This window comes from Hyalella azteca, unplaced genomic scaffold (genome assembly GCF_000764305.2).
Source record: "Hyalella azteca isolate HAZT.00-mixed unplaced genomic scaffold, Hazt_2.0.2 contig12589, whole genome shotgun sequence".
NCBI classification, from domain to species: domain Eukaryota; kingdom Metazoa; phylum Arthropoda; class Malacostraca; order Amphipoda; family Hyalellidae; genus Hyalella; species Hyalella azteca.
Genome location: NW_025942544.1, coordinates 1 through 18,912, shown reverse-complemented (window position 1 = coordinate 18,912; position 18,912 = coordinate 1). Strand labels below are relative to the sequence as shown.

Sequence of the window (18,912 nt, the reverse complement as noted above, 5' to 3'; positions counted from 1 at the left end):
AACTGTTTATAATTGTGAGAATTATTGTTAATTGTAACTTGATGTTCAGTTCATTTTGGTCATTATTTACGTAATGACTAAAATAACTGTACAGTCCGCAGAATTATTTGTACCTCATGCTCAAATTATTAAGGTGTTATTAAGTAGTTTATTTGATGGGTTAGTAGAAATTTAGTTAATTTAATCAATGTAATTTTTCAGTGTTTGTTCACACAAATATTCAGCCAATACAATTGATTTTACTGCAAACTTATTACTCAAATAAGCGAGGAGATTTTTCCCGAAATAACGATGGAATTCTTACTCATGTGTGGGTCATCGTGACTCAGTTAGTGCGGTCAAGGGACGTATCAGTGCTACGTGCGCTCTCTCATTGTGGTGTAAGTAAGAAATAGATAAGTGTGTCACTACTCCAATAATTTGGCCCCTCATTTTTTAGAGTTCCATCAGCTTAGCCTCCATCAACATCTCTAAATCACCTAATATAAATCCTCTGGTAAAACAACTATCGTGGAATAATTTGCGCTCCGCTGAAACATTCTTATATATATGATGCCACATTTAATCAATGTATACACCAAAATTTAAATTTCAACACAAATTTAAATCGAAATCTTATATTTAACTGGTTTTCAACACCATCAATTAATGAATTTGAATGCAACCATTAAAAATGGTTCAACATTTGAAATACGCACAGGTTTTTTATTCGCATTTTCGACAAATTTAAGTTCATTTAGTTTTGTCCCTGATGCGTACACAATATTATTGAATTACTTTAACTTACACACGCAACTCATGTACCCATCGAACTAATGTAACTGTAGTCTTGGTAACTAGTTAATTGAACTCAAGAGGATTACGTTAGATCACGTCTGTAAATGAGAGCAAATAATTAACAAAAATATCTTCAAATATTTGCGGAACTGATGGCAAGGACAAACCCATCAATCACTTCATCAATTACGTCATGAAAGGCAAAATTTACATCCAAAGGTCCGACTGCATCGTCCGCATCCAGCGATGGAAACACAGAAATGAACGTAAAATGAAAAAAAATGAACGGAATCAGAAGGATTAGTGGATTAATCCCTCACGAAATAAGTTATCCATTAAATGTATGAAGCCAATTATGAGACATTTTGAACGGGCTTAGTTCAGATCATATTTATTGCAATCATGATAATTATTGTTTACTAATATTTGATATAACTTCTTGACCAGTTCTACGCTAACCTGATAACTCCAAGCTAAGAAATACGTACATAGTCACAAATATTATTGGCCAACATAGCGGGATTGTTTTCTTAGTGACAAAGATCTTCTTGTACAAGCGAATTTGCGGGAAGAGATTTTCTTGTAGCAGTTTTATCACTCAGTTATAAGAAGAAACTAAATACAATTGCGATGTTACACGTTCGTCGTCGATAAATATGAGTAAGTAAAGTGTATAGGTAACTATTTTCCATGATAGCAAGACATAGAGGCAGACATTAAACATAGATAAGTTGAGTTCATCAAACAAAGTGTACGTCATTATCGTTACAATCATAAAATGGGGAACCTTTTGTGTCGGTAATTGAGCGAAAATTTTATTTGGTGCTTTACACAGTGCTGAAATACATTTATGCAGCTGTGCAGTGCAGAAATGCTCTTATTTTACTGAAGAAACAAGCCTCCTGACGTCGCGGCGAAGTGACGTGCAAATGAGACGCAGAGCTAATTTGCTGGGAATGCACTTCGTGTGTCGGGACACACGCCGCTGTGCACTTCGTGTGTCGGGACACACGCCGCTGTGCACTTCGTGTGTCGGGACACACGCCGCTGTGCACTTCGTGTGTCGGGACACACGCTGCTCTCAACCAAAGTCAATATTTCCCGAAACATTTATTTCTGAAAGTTGCCAGTCGCGTCTTTCGGGACGGTTGTTGTTCTGTTACTCGTTTATTTGCCGCCGATCTTATTTTTATTCACTGAATAAGAATAAGGGTTCAAATTAAGGCTTAAGATGGATGTGATATATTATACTTGTCACGACTGGAAGTTATTTAAATAAGCTTATTAACGTTGTCAATGTGAGAAAAATTGCAGAGACCATAACATTTTTGTTTTCACGTCAATATATTCATTACATTGAATAACATTGAAACATTGATTGAATTATCATTTACAACTCTTTTTCTTCTATCGGTAACTTTCGTTATCAGACCTTCCGGTTCAAATTTATTTTTTTTTTCGATTTAATTTGAAAATTTAATTAGAAAATCTTGAGTATTTCTTCATCTGTCATTAAATTTTTTATCATCAGCTGTTTTTTGCGTAAATATTCAATGATTTTAGATGCATGAAAATTATACTTACTTTACTTCAAACTGAGATAAATTTCTCCATGATATTTTCCTCGCGTGCCTGAGATTCTTGGGTTACGTTTGTGCTCGAACTGACTTGGTAATCCTCTTTTAGCTGGGCGACTGAAGAGCCTCGAGTGGCTGCTGGAGGGCTACCCTCTTCCCTCTTCATGGAGATCCCCCGATGAGGGCACCGCCGTCACCCACTTGGACTTGACCCTCAATTCATCCCACGACCACAGCGACCTCGTGTGTCGCCTCACCACCACGGATATTAATCCATATTATCCACCTACCCCACCATTTGTTGATGCCGGCGAGGCTCTTCATCCTATACCCCAAGATACTGAGAATAATAAGGAAAATTCTCTTGCTGATACCATTAAAAAATCAGAAAGTACGCTGTCAACTCCCGCGCAAAGTAATGTTCATCCTGCAAGTCCTCGAACAAAAATGGACGGAGCTGACGATGTTGCGAGCAGTTTTCTTATGACCAACTTTCCATCACAGGAAGTTGTGCCTCATTCTTCTCAACTCAATGGCCTTGCCTCAAGGATCAGTCGAGAGCTTCAACATCTTAGAATTATGGAAAAGAATTACACAACTTCGGATAATTTGTACACCGCAACAAATTCACCTCTAGATCACCGGACATGTTATCATAATTTTTCAACTGGAAGCAGAGGCTCAGTGGGAAACAATACACTAACGACCCGACGGAAGTTACGGGACCAAAGGAATACTGTTGAAGAACCGGCGACAAGTTCCAAAGTTTTGCATGCAATGACCGGCCGACGTCACAGGAAGAATTTGATCGCGAGAGAAGCAGATTCGCTTGCAATGGAATCGCATTTTGCGGAGGTGCATAAACCGTCCGACGAGGTTCCAGTGATGCAGGCGACTCCAGTGATGCCAGAGATTCCAGTGATTCAAGGGGATCCAGTGATGCAATTTGGCCATGCAGGTTACACGAGAGAGGATCTTAAAGAAGATAATCGCGATGTTTCCAGCACGTTTGAGCCACACGAGTTCTTGGCTCGGCATATCGGCCGCGGCGAAGACCTAAAGCAGCTGAAGCATCTCACCAAGAACGTCCAACTCAGGAACAGTGACGCCAACGTTCCGCAGTGGCGGGAGACAACCGTCACCGATGTGTCCATCCTCATCCTCATGTATTGTGAGCATCGAATTCATTTGTGTTTGCGACATTTTCTGTGCGCTTAACTCTGATTGAATTTCGTTTGAATAAATTATTGATCCATTCAAAGTTTTATCTCAGTGCATCACTCTCAGCCTGACATTGAATTGTTAGCATATGAAAGGCAACAAGATTTATTGTCCAAAGTTCAAATTGATCCATTTCGAAAACTTAATTGCAGGAGACAGCCGGTACAAGGCAAAATTTTTTATAGATTTCTGATGCTTGATTTATTTGATTTTTGTATAATTTTGCATTGCTTATCTCATGTTGCCTATCACTCTTCAAAGAAACATTGAAAGTACCTGAATTTCAACATTTTTCTGTGCAACCAAAAAATATTGGTCGATTCACTGGGAAAAATAATCCAATCATTATCATAGAAACAAATTCTCCGGTCTTCAATAAAACCTACTCGAAGGAACTTTCACGACATGCAATTTTTCAATGCGTTTCTGCACGCATTTTAAGTAATAGTTTTAATCCAACGTTTATACGATATTCACAATAAAAGCTTTCACCGAGGTTACTACATTTTACCCTGTGTGTTATAATCGATTTCTCAGTCGACACATACCAAATTGTCTTAGCAAAACATTCAAAATGTTTATTTCATCTATCAACATATATTCGTTACAGAGGTTTTCAAATAGATTGCTTCTTTGGCGTTTATGTTGCTTTGCCGGCTTATTGCTTTGCTCTTTCTCTAGCATTGGTGTAACGCTTTAACATTTTTTAACACTATTTACAAAATACGAAGTACATTAAAGTTGATGCTGGATTAATTAATTTCAAGTTTGTGTTGTCATCAGCGGTCCCGAAGGCGCGCCTGAGCGTGCTGGACACAGGCTCGCAGGGCCACACCATCACGCACGCTGGTGGTGCGAGTGTGATGGTGAAGGAGGGTGGTGAAATTGTCTTCAAGTGTGCTGCTCGGAGCCGACCTCCGCCATACAACATCACATTCTTGATCAATGTGAGTCCCGTCACTTGTGACCTATACAATACAAGAGTTACGTCAACATAGTGAACCTAACCATAAACGTCACATTCATGATCAACGCGAGTTATGTCACTACTGACCTCCACCATATAACACCACATTCATGATAAATGTGAGTTCCGTCACTAGTGATATATACATTACTAGAGTTACGTCACTAGTGACCTATACCATGAAAGAGTTACGTCAATATAGTGAACTTAACCACACAACGTCACATTCATGATCCACGTTTTTACGTCACAATTTAATTCGATAGCTAATAACGGCTCCGTGCTGGGGTGTGACTTGACTGCAATATGATTCACTGGATTGCAGTATAATATATGACTTATTCAATAATATAAACATCTTTAATAACATAATGTATGCCTTTTATTGTATAATACATTACTTATACAACATAATACACTGCTTTCACAATATTATACAAGAATTAAAATATACAATACGTGGGTCATACAAATATACAAAATATAATACTATTATACACATTATCATGTGTATAATATTATAATTTTATAATATTATACCCGCTCTAAAAATACAATAATGTATTATATGATATAGAAAACAATGCTTATTGTTCGTGGGCACTGTTCACAATCATGAAGCAGCAGCTGTGTGCTCAAGGCCAGCGGGCACTCAATATCGTTCGATACGAGTTGCTTTCTTCCAATCCGAGAAAAAATAATTGCGCTGTCTTAATAAAAATAATTGCGCTACCTTAAAATTTACTTATATTTTGTGCCGCGTTTTTTTATACACGTGAACTACATCAAATCAGGCAGATTTTTCTTTCCTTTACTTTCCGATTGCATGAAAGTTTTTTGGAATGTGAGGAAAGTTTGGTTAGAAGAAGTTTAAATAAAGTTCAACTTTAACAAGAAGTATATTAACCTTTCGTGAGACTGATTATGACTTTTTAGCGACTACTGCTTGAAAATTTAATTACAGACTAAATGGATAAATTTTAATTGTATATCTTATTGGTTCAGTACTTTGCCATATTTTGCCCCATCCGGGGCTAATTTTCAATTTAAATCAGCTTTTTAAATTAATTCAATTGGAAAATTAATTTTATATGGTTAAGCGGCAATTTGGCGCTTTATGATAGGATATTTAAGAGAATTAGCACTTCGTCGGCTGATTAAATTGGAAGCGTTCGGAAAAGAATGAAAATTATTTTTTTAGTTGTTAAGTATCCATTTCAGCGGTCAAGGAATGGATTAAAATTTAACGTCATCTAAATCTAGAATTTTATTTAATTTATCAAAATAAAACGAGTATTTTATTTTCCTCTGTAACTGATCGGGCCAACAATTATTAGCTGAAATATCTAATGCGTGGAAAATTTATAGTTTCACAGCAGAAATTTGCAGAAAATAAATTACTACATAAAAACTCTAGTTGATTCGTCGAGCCATAATCAATTCAATTATTATTAGAATGAAAATAATTCATTTAGTTATTGCCTAACGGTTGGCATGAAAAATAGCTTCCAGTCCGGCAATTTATGAGCGGCTGTAAACTTGCACTATACGAGCCGTTCATTTTAATTCAAACCGATAATAAATTTTACTGCTGCGTTTTAAATTGAGTTTCAGGAGTAAATTTGTTGGCCTCATTAGGGTAAAAATGTCCGACGCTCGATGAAAAATGCGGATGATAAATACGGGTAATAAATACGGGTTATAAATACGGGTTATAAATACGGGTGATAAATACGGGTGATAAATACGGGTGATAAATACGGGTGATAAATACGGGTGATAAATACGGGTGATAAATACGGATGATAAATACGGGTGATAAATACGAGTGATAAATTCGGGTGATAAATACGGTGATATATAAAGGTGATTAATACGGGTGATAATTACGAGTGATAAGTAAGGGTGATAATTAGGGGTGATAAATGCGGATGATATATAAAGGTGATAAATACCCGTAATAAATACGGGTGATAAATACCGGTGATAAATATTGGTGATAAATCTGGGTTATAAATGTGGGTGATAAATACCGGTGATAAATGCGGGCGATATATATATATATACGGGAGTTGAATGCGGGTGATAAATGCCGGTGATAAAAACCGGTGATAAATACCGGTGATAACTGCCTGTGAGAAATACGAGTGATAAATACCGGTGGTAAATACGGGTGATAAATGTGGGTGATAGATACGGGTGATGAATACGGGTGATATATCTGGATGATAAATTTGGGTGATAAATAAGGGTGATAAGTACGGGTGATAATTTCAGGTGATATATATATACGGGCAATAAATACGAGTGATAAATACGGATGATAAACACCAGATAATCAGACCGGAGAAGTTTCCAGCGTTCTGGCTTCCGTGTTGGCTGAACTAGAACTTATCATTTTTTCGGCCTCGAGCACCGGCTCAATTATGGGTTTTTACGAAGTGTCGGAATTAAATCACGATGCATAAATGAATTCATCTTCGCCTCGGGCAAACGGCATCAAGAATTTTTTATACCCAATTTACGTTCAGTATTTAAATTCTTTACGCTCACCACGCTCCGCATATTGAGTAATATCTAGGAATATGATGTGTGATTCAGTGGTCGTGATACTGCCGGCATATAAATGATTCGGCATGTAAATTTTAACCCGAAGTTCAGTGAAATTTTATTTTTTTTAATTAATTATAAGCTGAAAATTTATCAATCCTTTACCGATTAAAAATAAGTTCTTCGGCAGGAGCGGCTCACTTTCTGTGTGCCTACAGCCAGCGAAGCGGACGCTAAACTTATACTCTCCACTTTTGATTCGGCAGGAGCGGCTCACTTTCTGTGTGCCTACAGCCAGCGAAGCGGACGCTAAACTTATACTCTCCACTTTTGATATGCTGCTGCTGTATAATCACGAACAGGGGGGTTTGAGGTCAAAGTTTTCACTCGAGCCGTTTTTCCCAGGAGCTCAACCGCTGTCTCTTATACACATCTAGATGTGTATAAGAGACAGAGTCTAGTGTGGCCGCCACCTTACGAGGATGTGATGTCATCTCGNGCTAGGTAAAACTAATGTAAGATTGTTTTAAACACTAATGATACACACAGGAAAAGGCCACAATTGGGGGATTGCTGTGTGTAGTAGGAAATGTGTGGCAAAAAGAAGAAGAAGAGAGAAAAAGAAAAAAAAATAAAAAAGTATAGCGGCTGATCTGGTTATTTTCTCAGCACGAATGCTAAGTTAGAACATGCATTAATAGTTGGTTATCCAACTGTTAATATACACCTCAACTATTTACTTTACATTATTTGGTAAACGCGATTAGACATTCATGCTAACTGATCCGTGAGTTGATTATCCGATTATCTCATGTTGTTTATGAAGCGGAAATCTTTAATATTTTACACTGAATTCTTGGCTTCTCTAAGATAATATATTCGTAGTATAATTTTGGAGATTTTGGTCGGAATCGGTTTACGACAAAGAGTCGCATTGCGTGTAGTATCATATGATGAAAAATGATTACTTGGTCCACATGCTCCTGGTTTAAATTAAATCATCATACGATAAAATTACTAGATGGTCCGCAGTCTCCTGGTTTAAGTTAAGTCATCATACGATAAAATGACTAGCAGTCCTCACGTTCCTGGTTCAAGTTACATCATAATTCGGAAAAATGACTTGCCAGTCTACGTGTTGTCGTGTTCAGCTATACTGCCTTACGTAAAAATCACTATAGTTAGTCCTCGCATTGTGCAATTTTTCTATGTATTCAGACTATGTATGTTCAGTGTTTGGTGGTTTCAGTGGCTTATTTCTGTAACCATAGCTTAGTTAGGTTCCATGCATTTAGCCTTTGCAAGGAAAATAGTTTTCCTCCCAATGCTTATAAATCTCGCTCAAAACATTTACTTCACTTTATAAAGAAATAAGTCTAACAAGAATGGGTAGATCAACATTTGAAAGCTATAAGAATTACTCAACAAATCTAGCGAGGATGGGATTTGGAATTACTTTTTTTATCGATTTAAGATTCTTTTACGCATAATACTTACTTTTCGTTGATGGCCTTCACAACTCGAAGTGGAAAATATGAGGTCATTTGATTACATTTCAAATGGCTGCTCAAGTGACGAGATGGAATTTGAAAAGGTTTCAAACACGAATGTTTAGATTAATTACTTGTAATGTTCTTATCCACAGATACGAGTATAGGTGCAAAGGCAAAGAAACAATCATTTTTTACGTAAGAAAATTACGAATACAATGATATTATATAATATAAATCGCAAAATAATAAATTGGTTAATTACCGTATCGTGCTGTATATTTTTCTTTTCAAGTATATTGAATTGTTTAAAAAGAAGCGCTTTAGATAAAATTTTATAATTGAAGATAAAAATTATTATTTAATTAATCAAGTGAAAGATAAGTAAGTATCCACGCATGATAGAAAATTTAGAAACTTGATCAGATTAATGTCACTAAACTAACAACCCTTTCAGCAATTTAGAAATAAAAATAAAATCATTTTATTCACCCAACTAAAATAATTTATATATTACATTTAAAAATCATTTATTATATAACAACTGGACTGGTCGCAAGTAAACTTCGTCAAAATTTCTTTATTACTATATTAACCCACACCCTCCTGGCGGTTGCATATGGTAGAAATTATATAATATAAAATTAAATCGTAATTGAAATGGTCTCAATTGTAAAGGGCTGCGTGAGAACTCGTTTGCCAAGCATTCAAGCCTTTTACCAAGTCCAGTCTTTACTGTTGCCAACATTCACGATCATTGCTAACACAGCGGGGTGGTAGTAACGGTCTTTATAGAGATGTGGAGAAAAAAGGCTCTGTCCGAAAATACGCGACATGAAAAGCGAGCTAGAATTATTATCAAAATAATTGTTTACATTTTAGGGAGGGAAATATGATTCAACCGATACTTAACTAAAGTTTAGTGGAACTAACTGAGATTATTAAAAAATCTCACACGCTATTCTGAATTTTGTATCATGCTATGTACAGTGGTACTCTATGGTGCCGCTACGAGGATTCGAGTACAAATATATTCACAAGGAATTTAAAAGCAAAGTAAATTCGCCATATCGAATTTTCTTGGCGCTTTCTTTACTTTAAATTCCTTGTGAACTTGCGATATATGCAGGCTAATAATATAAGTACAAATATATTCAAGTATATATTTTGCGGGTCTCGTTCTCTGAATGAAATCTTTGCCCATCTAATAGAAACCATCAATGAAATTGACATTTTCTCTGATCCTGATGCTCATAACTTCCTTAGACTTGACTTAATGATCTTCGAAACCTTGAATAAATCAGTAACGTAGATAGACTTTGTCGTGGACAGCTCGATCTGGGTTCCCGCATAACCTCATTTGCATAAGAAACTTACGAACTGATCCAGCCGATAATCGTTCACAAGTTGAGTTCTCCTTGATTGACGAGATGGGATGAACAACATCGAAAGCGAGTTAAAGCATGCGTTTGAAATAGAATAGTCTCGCTTGAAATCAGTGGAGTTATCCAGAAGCAAAATATATAAATGCATATTCGGAGTATTCCCCATAAGAACTTGTTGAATTGTTGTTGAACGAGGTGATTGTTTTTTGCACATAAAGGATAAAATGACCACAGGGGCAATACAAAGAAATTGGCTTAATGTACAAATAAGGAAATTATACGAGCTAAGGGTAATCCTTTTAATATTTTTTTCGAGTGAATAATCTTCTATCTAACAAGGCAACTTTTTGGTCGATAGTTCATGTATGTTTTAAGCGAAGCAGCTTCAAATGCAGTGGGACAAGTCAGACTTGATAACATCATGAAATGGTTGCATTGTGCTGCTGTTAATTTAGATAAATTTGAACAAATATTGGAAATTTTGTCCCAATCGGCCTCATATAAAAAAGAAAACTTATCTTACACTAGTTACTCCACGAAAAAAATATCTAAAGACGAAGTCATGATGAAATAATTAGGAAACGTGGGTGTAAAAGGAAACAAACATGAGCATTTACGATATGGGTAGTACATCGTGTAGCGCCAAATAGCCTTTTGGTTGAGGTCCGTATGCATATGCGACTAAAATGCTGCATATAAGCAGCGGTGACTTAGGAGTGCATTGATCTATGCCATATCATTTGCAATGATTTCTTTCGGTGATATGATATTTTATTTGATTAAAACTAAATAACAAAATTTGTTATTAAGTCAATAATTAATAAGAAAACGAATGAGACATATTATGACTCGCATCATCCTAGCGGTACCATATTGTTCCAGGTCGAATCTCCTATTATACAATTAATTTTTTTTCACATTCATAAACAATTTAAGAACTTCTTAAGAACTAAACAATATCGATTCGACCTAATCCAAAAACTTTTTTTCTCGAATGGAACGGGTTAAAGTAGTTCAATGTTACTTTTTCATCAGTAACTATAAATAAAATCATTAATATAATTTAGAAAAATGTATTTTTTCAGTGGCAAATATGAATAGTGAACTTGCGACAGACAATAATGCAAAATTGATAATTCTTAAAACCACATCTACGTTCGGATCCACAAAATAACTGAAAATGACTACAAAAACTTAAGTCTGGGAAATTATGTGATAACCAACAAATATATTTAAGTTTTTCCGGCTTCGGGGAAAAGAAAATGCCCGTCGTCCACCAAAACAATCATTTGGCCATTCCCCTTCCCCTTCCCCACCCCCACAGTAAAACATTGCTTTGTTCACCTATTAAATAACGAAATATATTTTGATACTTTTTATATTGATATAATTTAACGTTTATGAATAATAAAGATTATTTAAATAACAACCTCATGCACCCACGGCTCAGGGCAAAGTGTCAGGGAACACCCGCGGCGCTCGGGACACTCTGCGCCTGAGCTCCGTGACGAGGCGGGACGCTGGCCTCTACACCTGCCTGGCGTCCAACACCGAGGGGGACGGTCACTCCAACGCCATCATGCTGCGCGTTACTTGTGAGTCTTACTTCATCCATATGGCTCAGTCACTCCAACGCCATCATGCTGCGCGTTACTTGTGAGTCTTGCTTCATCCATATGGCTCAGTCACTCCAACGCCATCATGCTGCGCGTTACTTGTGAGTGTTTCTTTATCAACGGTGCATGTAATTTGCGTGTTTTTTAAGTGGGACGCCCACTACAGCGCAATCCTGCTACGCGTTACTTGTGAGTCATCCTTCATCAAGAGATTTCGTTATTTTTCGCCGATAGCTAAAAGAGCAGCAGAAACGGCGGTCACTAAAATGATCGAATGAAATACTGCACCTCTTTCTCCAATGTGAAAATCCGTCCTGCATTCCTTTTGCTTCTCAATTTTTATGTTCCTCTGCACGGTAAGGGCTTGATCAAGCAAATATCGGAACGTAGAGCGTATGCACGGATCTAACAACTGCTTGGCTGTAGCCGCGTTGACTGACATAGCTACTTCCCGTCGTTGAAAAAGGGAGAAAAACTTGATCAGTCTTCGCAAAAACAATTCTGCATATTTTTTCTCTACTTCAATTTAATTATTAGCAACGATGTGGATGAACATTATGAGAGTAGTTCTATTCACAGCTACGCTCAAATTGTTGCTCAACGATCTAAAAGTACGGATCATAGTGCAAAATCAGACGCAAAGCAACCCAACATGTGATAAAACGGCAGGATGGGTTGTGGTTAGATTGCGAAAACTGTGGTGGCAACGCGTTTTGTTCTGCTCGTAGGTTTTCAAACTTAATAACATTCAAGCATAGCCTAATTTTTTTAGATACTCATTCGATCAATATACTAAATATTATACTCTGGTGGCAGCTGAGCGACTGAACTTATTGTCTACGACCAAGTGCTTGTCTACTGCCCAGGCTAACGACATTTACTCGCTGTACGTTCAAGTTAATACCATGTGCTTAGTATACTGTACACACGTCCACAACATTGTCTGTAAGTTCTTCAAGCTTTGTCATCACGTCACCATATGTACAGTGTAAGAAGCAGCTATATCAGATATAACATGGGAGGAGACTGCAATAATTTTACTACTAATGAGATTTGGGTCTCTCCAACCAGCCTCTGGACAGTATCCAATTCAGATGGAAGGCCGAACCGCGCTGATTACCTATTGAGCTGCGTGTGGCAACAGTTAGGAACGCAGCTGTTATTTGTGAGCAGGGTCGTGGTCTTCATCATGATGTTGGTAGTTGAATTGTGTAACGCATAGTTTAATATGTGATATCGCATGGAATCTTATGGGATATGCTTGGAATCTAATGCTGGATAATGTAAAAAAATAACTTGGAGCACCAAAGAGTGTTCTGTTGCTAGAATGTTTTCTGGTCTCTAAGTCTATGAAATTTTTGTCATTTTCTCACTTCAAATTACATTATCAAACTAAAATTTGTAGATTTTTCATTACTTATTGTAAGTAGGTACTAATAAAATGCCTTCAAATCACTAAACCAATTACTGGGCCAAAAAATTTAATTTTTTTTATTTCATATCCATTTTCATGGCTGATCTCGGCTAAGGAGTTTTTTCATTTAGTATCTTTTATGTTAGGATTCATGTTTATGTGGTCATTGCTGATCCCTTAGGTGATGAATTGATTTTTCTCAGGTTAGACCTTTAGTTATATAAGGTACGATCAATTGTGGGAGAAACACATTTTTTTACTCATCAAGAATAGCACTAGCCGAAGGTTTTCACAGCTTGCTCGTGAGAAGCAAGCCTGATTCCTGATATTGCGTTATTATTTGAATATATTAGTTACTGCTTGAGCAGTTTATTTCTTCCCGATCTATCAAAATTCTCTTTTTGCTAATTAGTACATTCAAAAGTTTGCGTTGCTTGAATGTATTAATGTTTTATCAGTACGATTAAAAATCCATGTCAAACTATATGGTTCTCTTTTATTGTTGGGCATGCAAATTCCAAGAAACTTGTCAAGCGAAGAAGTTACGCACTCGTCATGTGGAACAATTGTCGTACTAAAGTCTGTGTGGGCCTCAAACAGCGAAACTGCTGAGTTAGTTCCATCGTTCCGTGAATCAATAATCTTTCACGACTATAGAACGCAACTCCTTTAAATGGAACTTATGTATTCTGCGTTTAACTAAATAATCTTCCTTTCATTTAAATATTATGCGTTTAAAAATCGCTTTTTAAAGACAACACTTCTAAAGAGGCCAGTGTCTCCGATGTTACACATGTACAATGAATTTCTTATTTTATTTTTTTGTATTAAAAAGAATTTTTTTCGATTTTTTAATAATAAAATAAAAAATTTTGTAATTATTTATTCTGTCAATTGACTCATGCATTGTCTCCGACTTTACGCAAGTGTGCAAAATTTCCGATCGATTGGACTGTTAGAAATTTGTTAAAGTAATATCGATTATATAAGATTTGAAGCAGACCAACAAACTAGAAGTGAAGTAAAAGAGAAGTGTTGTTAAAAATATGCGTGATCATACAGTAGCTATGCATGTCTTAGAAATTGAAGCGAACTTGAGCGGATGTTTGCGAAAATAAAGGAACGACATTACTTTCTTCCATTATCTTATCTTGAATTTGGAACCTAGAGCAAAAATAAATTATTTTTTATTGCCTCTTAAACAGTATAATAGTACACAAGTAGAAACTTTCTTCAATTTGGTTTATACAAGTTATGACGGCCACTAATAAACATGCCACATGTCTTCCGTGGTCTGCAGACCGGCCGTACTGCAGTGACGGCCACTAATAAACATGCCACATGTCAATATTTACTATACTTACTTATTTTATATTATATGCTATATTTACTCAATAAAATCGTTCTCATATTCGAGAGAGTACTGTTTAAAGGGGCCTGCTACTGTAATGTTAAGTCGTGCGAAATAAATTTCCGTTTGAAAATTATATTCATATCATTCATAACATCCAATTCATAATCCAGAAAATTCTATTCAACAAGGCATACTTGTGTAGTTGAGTAATATTTTATTTTATGTTCTGAATTTCGCGTATAACATGGGAATTCAGTTTAATCCTGAATAATCTATGTCCAGTGACTAGAAATTCAGGTATATCGCTTATGTTCCCCATAATAAAAACTATTATAACATTATAGGGTTTCTCTCTGCACCGTGTTTTAATAAGATATCCAAAGCCATCTAGCTTTTAATGCGATATCTAAATCCATTTAGCTTTGAAATTAAATGTTGTAATATCCTTCCTGCTGTGTAAGCGCATTACCGGCGCTGTATAAACTCTCTAGCGGGGGTGAGATGACTTAATTATACAAGAGAGACATCTTGTGGCGAACCCTTAATCTTGTGGCGAACCCTTAATCTTGTGGCGAACCCTTAATCTTGTGGCGAACCCTTAATCTTGTGGCGAACCCTTAATCTTGTGGTGGACCTTAAGATTTATCTTGCATTTGTCCTAAAGTCTTTAATGACGTCTCCGGCGTGCAATCTGTTGTGAGCGCGAGTAAATGTTCTCGTCAGACCTCCATTAATGATATTATTTACTGAATGTTAGGTCATTAGCAATAATATACGTTTAAAAATTAATTTTTAAAGACAACACTTCTAAAGAATCCAGTGTCTCCAATGTTACAGATGTACAAAGAATTTCTAATTTTATTTCAAATATATAATTTTTTCAAAATCATTTATTCTGTCAATTGATTCGTGCATTGCCTCCGATTTCACACAAGTGTGCAAAATTTCAGATCAATTGGACAGGTAGAAGTGTGTCATATATCAATTATAAGATTTGTAGCTGACAAAATTATTTTGTCAATTTTTTAATATTGAAAAAAATATATTTTTTAATTTTCAATATTATTTATTCTGTCAATTGATTCATGCATTGTCTCCAACTTTACGCGAGGGTGCAAAATTTCAGATCGATTGAAGGTAGAAGTGTGTTAAATATCGATTATTAGATTTGTGGCAGACAAACAAACAACAAGAAGTGAAGTTAAAGAGAAGTTTTGTAAAAAATAACGAATTATTGTAGAAAATATGTGTTTGATTTATGCTCTCCTGACTTTTGGATGGTCTAGGTGCATGTACATTTATTTTTATCAGGTAAACGCCTAGGATTACGATTAGATTATGCCATAATTAAATCATAGGCTTTCAACTGGGAACAGTATCATCCAAAAATTAAATAACGTATTGGGTAAAGTAATCTTAACTCACTCTCATTCTGGGTAGTTGCAATCGATATGATTCAGCTTTAAGGATGGAATCACTCACATTATTTATGTTCAATATTTCCAGGCATGATCAATATTTCAGTTAATGTTCAATGTTTAGACGAGATTTCGTTCACAAAAACTGAATTTCTACACTGGAGGCCAGAGAGTCTTTAATTAAGTTGTCCTGTGAGAAGTCGTGGGATGAAAGCCTTAATATTTTGTTAATTATTTTTCTTCATTAGTTTTCTTAACGCGTGCATGAATAAATTATTGACTATTTAATATCCCAAACCAGAACAAAATCTAAATTCAACAAACTGATCGTTGAAATCACTTCCGACTGGCAAAATGTTTTTCTTTTTACCTTCAATAACACTGGAAACCTGTTCATAATTTCCATTTCATATATTTATGAACGTGTAATCGGTTGTGTGCCCTACTATACATACATGTGAATTCTAATTGTGTAAGATTTGCTTCTGTTGGGTTTTTATGTTCTTAGCCACAGTATTGTTTGAATTTATTATAAAAATAATGAAATATATTTTTTCTAATTTGGTTATGAAGGTCCGGTAGCCGGTCATGCGATAGAGTATCTGGATTTCCTTGACTTGGTTCTGTTCATGGGATTAAAACAAAACAAAGCAGCTAAATCATCAGGTTGAAAATAATAGCTTATTGAAAACCCAGCTCCACGTCCATTTAATTTCTTTTATCATGTGGGAATGTTTTTTATGACCAAGTGCACTACTATTTTCACTTCACTTTAAAACTTCTTCGCTATTTTCACCTCATTCTCAAACTTCTTTATAACGGCGGCACCAGACTTCACAATAATTTTCTAATCAGAAAATTATGGAATTAACTACTTTTATGACTTCATATCTTTACTTTTTCTAAACAGTCGCTGTTATTTACAACCACACCGAAGCTGCCTCTACTATATAAGTACCATTAGAAATGTTTTGGGTTAATTTCCTATCGTTTATTGGGTACATTAATTACCATTACTGGCCGAAACTAGCAAAAACTATAACTCAGTACGCACTGCAGTGAGTGACAGAGAGCGCATTTTCTCGTCGACGAAAACTTGAGGTACGGACGGACGGACAGACGGACGGACGGACAGACGGACAGACAGACAGACGGACATGGCGAGCACAATAGTGCATTTTTGCCATAAATGAGAAAATGCGCTAAAAAGGGACGAGTTCACAACTCAGGCAGCCAATCATTTGTCACAGTTAGCTTTTCAAGCTAATCGGCCGCTACTATTACTTGACTACTCAACACTACGCATACCACGTGTAGTTAGGTCACTGTTTGTACTTGGATAAACGTGTATTCAGGCCACGACTTGTGCATTTACTGCTATACGTGAACATAGGCCGCTACATGCACCTAGAGAAGTTTTGATTGTGAGGCGACCATTTGGGCCTTTTTAGCGGATTTTCTCGTTTATGGAAAAAATGCGCTATTGCATGTGCTCGTCATGTCCGTCCGTCATTCCGTTGTCGTGTCCGTGACTTCACGTTTTCGTCGACGAGAGAATGCGCTCTCTGTCACTCTTTGCAGTGAGTACTGAGTTACATTATTTTAACAGTTTATCAAGGCCCGGGAGCGGGCCACTGGCTGAGCAGGCCCCGTCTCTGGGGTCCGGTAAGACCCTAACGCTGCTGCCCGGTCCCGCTTCTTCGCAGGTCGCCTGCTTCGCCAGGAACACGCTGGGGCACAGCCAAGTGCCGTGTCTGTACTCACTCACTGTCGTCGGTCAGTAATGAATAAAACATCGTTTCATTCATTCATAGGGAATAAAACTTTATATACTTAATTTTTCGTCGTCTATCCACTGATTTCTATCTGTGATGAATATGTATCACATCAACTCATTCACTTATTAGGAATAGAACGCCAGCTACTAAATTCTTCAACATCTACGGACTCACTGTCGTCGGTGAGTAGGGGACAGAACATCTACTCCTTCATTCATGGGGAATAGAACGTCATCTATTCAATTATTCATCATCTATCCACTCACTATCGTCAGTGAGTGGCAAAAGAAGAAGTAGCTTTTTGCCACTCGTACCAGTGAGCTGTCGTAGGCGAGGAACTATAATCCTGAATAGTACTTAAGTGAGTAATCGATGAAATTTGTGTCGTATTTTGTATTCAGTTAGCATTCAGTTAGGAATTTAGCATCGAGCACACAGCATGAAATGGAATTTTGTTATGCATACAATTTGTGTGTGTAAATTCTCCTAATATCGCTGTTTATGCATCAAGAATTTTGCATAAATTTCACTTATTAACTTACATAAGAAACTGCTGAGCTAATCACATACATATTTCGAATGACCGATTTAGTATCAAATGTTTTTGAGGACAGCAAAATTTATAACAAAGTCTAGTTTCTGAGTTAAAAAGAGTTCCCACCAAAACATTCCTATTAATGATATAAAATACAATTCAAAATTAATTATTTACAAATTATTCTTCTCAACAGTTTGCAAGTTTCACATAAGGATTTACACATATAGTGCTAAAAAATTTCTAAAATAGAGATCTGCACAAATAATTGTAACATTTTGTTGAAAATCTTTAGACACAGAATTAATTTTCAGAATAACAAAAATTTTGAAATCCCATCACCGCGATTAGCTTTCTTGATAGAATCCGTATTTTTATCTCGCAACCTTTGGCAGGTTTCCGTATTGATAGAAACGAATAGCACAGAATAATGGAGAAGTAATGCTTCGGTTGACATCCCTCGATCCATATCCTTAGATCCTCCGCCGCCACCGAAGGACTGCCTGGTGCAAGTGAAAAGTCCTACCAGGCTGGAAATATCGTGCAATCAAGTCCCGTTGGGCAGCTCATCCACACCGGATTACAACTCCAGCTCCCTCAGCCATCCGCCTGAAAGCCAACTGACGTTTGCTCATGCCGCCAAAGATCTCCAACTGAACGATGCCAAGAGCAACAAATCTGATGCAAGAAACCCCAGCGAAATCGGCACGAGTGCCAAGCCTGGCCAAGTCGGGGCCAAGCCGGGCCAAGACGTGGCCAAGCCGAGCCAAGTAGTGACCAAGCCGGGCCAAGACGTGGCCAAGCCGAGCCAAGTAGTGACCAAGCCGGGC

At 36.7% G+C, this 18,912-nt stretch overlaps 1 protein-coding gene across 1 annotated transcript in view; it reads left to right on the top strand.

The window, feature by feature from the left end:
* The window catches only part of LOC108681119, a 33,199-nt gene extending 21,572 nt beyond the window's left edge, over positions 1 to 11,627 (top strand). The window contains exons 5-7 of the mRNA XM_018170110.2: positions 2,464 to 3,525; positions 4,359 to 4,522; positions 11,418 to 11,627. Coding sequence (XP_018025599.2) covers positions 2,464 to 3,525; positions 4,359 to 4,522; positions 11,418 to 11,627 — 1,436 coding nt within the window. The remainder of the gene's footprint in view (positions 1 to 2,463; positions 3,526 to 4,358; positions 4,523 to 11,417) is intronic.
* Positions 11,628 to 18,912: the final 7,285 nt, after the last annotated feature.